This window comes from Antrostomus carolinensis, unplaced genomic scaffold (assembly GCF_000700745.2).
Source record: "Antrostomus carolinensis isolate BGI_N321 unplaced genomic scaffold, ASM70074v2 scaffold16594, whole genome shotgun sequence".
NCBI classification, from domain to species: domain Eukaryota; kingdom Metazoa; phylum Chordata; class Aves; order Caprimulgiformes; family Caprimulgidae; genus Antrostomus; species Antrostomus carolinensis.
In genome coordinates, this window is record NW_010308837.1 from 28,137 (window position 1) to 29,642 (window position 1,506).

The 1,506-nt window shown below is 59.2% G+C and overlaps 1 protein-coding gene across 1 annotated transcript in view; it reads right to left on the minus strand.

Annotated features, from left to right (window-relative positions):
* The window catches only part of ABCG4 (ATP binding cassette subfamily G member 4), an 8,852-nt gene that overhangs the window by 3,538 nt on the left and 3,808 nt on the right, over positions 1-1,506 (minus strand). The window contains exons 3-6 of the mRNA XM_010165916.2: positions 952-1,069; positions 735-867; positions 422-472; positions 91-236 (exon numbers count right to left, since the gene is read on the minus strand). Of these exons, the coding sequence (XP_010164218.1) occupies positions 91-236; positions 422-472; positions 735-867; positions 952-1,069 (448 nt within the window). The remainder of the gene's footprint in view (positions 1-90; positions 237-421; positions 473-734; positions 868-951; positions 1,070-1,506) is intronic.

Below are 1,506 nucleotides of genomic sequence, written 5' to 3' on the forward strand. Positions count from 1 at the left end.
ATGGAGGGTCCCAGCCCCCCCGGTGTCCCTCGGCAGGGGAAGCCCAGCTGGGCAGGCAGTGCTGGGGAGCCCCAGTCCCTGCAGCCTCACCTTGTGGGCTCATCGAAGAACATGACCGGAGGGTTGTTCACCAGCTCCAGGGCAATGGCCAGGCGCTTGCGCTGGCCCCCCGACAGCGAGATGGTGCGGGTGTAGGAGCACTCCAGCAGCCCCAGGGCCGTCAGGATCTCGTTCACCTGTGAGATAGCCTCATTCATCATGGGCTCCCATGGACCCTCACGCCATCCCTGCCACCTCCCTTCAGACCTCCACTGCTGGGAGTCCCTCTGCATCCCCTGGTCCTCTTAGGGCCCTCCCTTCCCTACTGTCCCCCTCCTGGGGAGAGATGAGGGGGCCTGAGCCCACTTTCCTCGGCACTTACCAGCTCCTTCTTCACCTCCTGCTTCTCACTCAGCTTCAGGTTAGCAGAGACCTGCAGGGAGAAGATGGGCAGGGAGACACAACTGTCAGACATAGAGAACACAATCAGCTGCACCATGTCCCCGTCCCTGTTTGGCCGAGGGCTGGGAGCAGCGGCTCAGGACGAAGGGAGCAAGAACAGCAGGATTTTGTTCCCGTGTCCCAGAGCCCTTGGAAATCCCTGGTGTCAGTGTGGGCTCAGTGCCCGAGGACACAGTCAGTCCACAGGATGCCCCACAGAGCCCATCAGGCTGCCTGGCTCCCACCTTACTCACCATCATAGCCTCCAGCACAGTGAGGTGTGGCAGGAGCATGTCGTCCTGCATGATGTAGCAGGACATCTTGCGGAAGGTACGCAGATCCCGTGGCCGGCCATTCACCAGAATCTGGCCCTTCATGCCAGACTCCCTGCAGGAAAGAGGCATGGGGGAATGTAGCACACAGTCCCCAGCTCTGCACCCCCAGACTCCCTGGCTTTTCTTCCAGCCTCACCTGTAGCCTGCCAGGATGTTCATGAGTGTAGATTTCCCGGCACCCGAGGGCCCCATGATCCCAATGAGCTCCCGCTGGCAGAACTTCCCTGACAGGCATTTGAGAAGAGTCTTGTACCCTGGAGGGAGAAAGCAGCATGGGCTCAGCTTTCCAGAGCAGCAGCACTACAGGCACTGCAGTGCCATCCCAGCACTTGGAGGACCTCAGGAACTCCACGTGTCAGGCCAGAGGAGCATCTGCCTGTCTCCATCATCATCTGCAAGGCCACAGCCACAGCAGCTGGCATTTCCAGTGTGATCCCTAACTCTGGTCCTTGGCTGACCCCACTGATTTCCAGCACCAAAGCACATGCCCTTGATCATGGCAAAAACCATGGAAATCTCTGGGTTAGGACACATAGCTGCTGAAGAGGACTACCAGACTGTGACATTGGTCATGGTCATGTTGTCACATCCCAGTCCCTAGGGCTAGTGAGAAGCAGGGTAGCATGGGGCAGGCAGAGTCCCCAAGCCTGCAGGATGTCTGGCTGTTGCCTTCATCAGCATTCATGCTGTG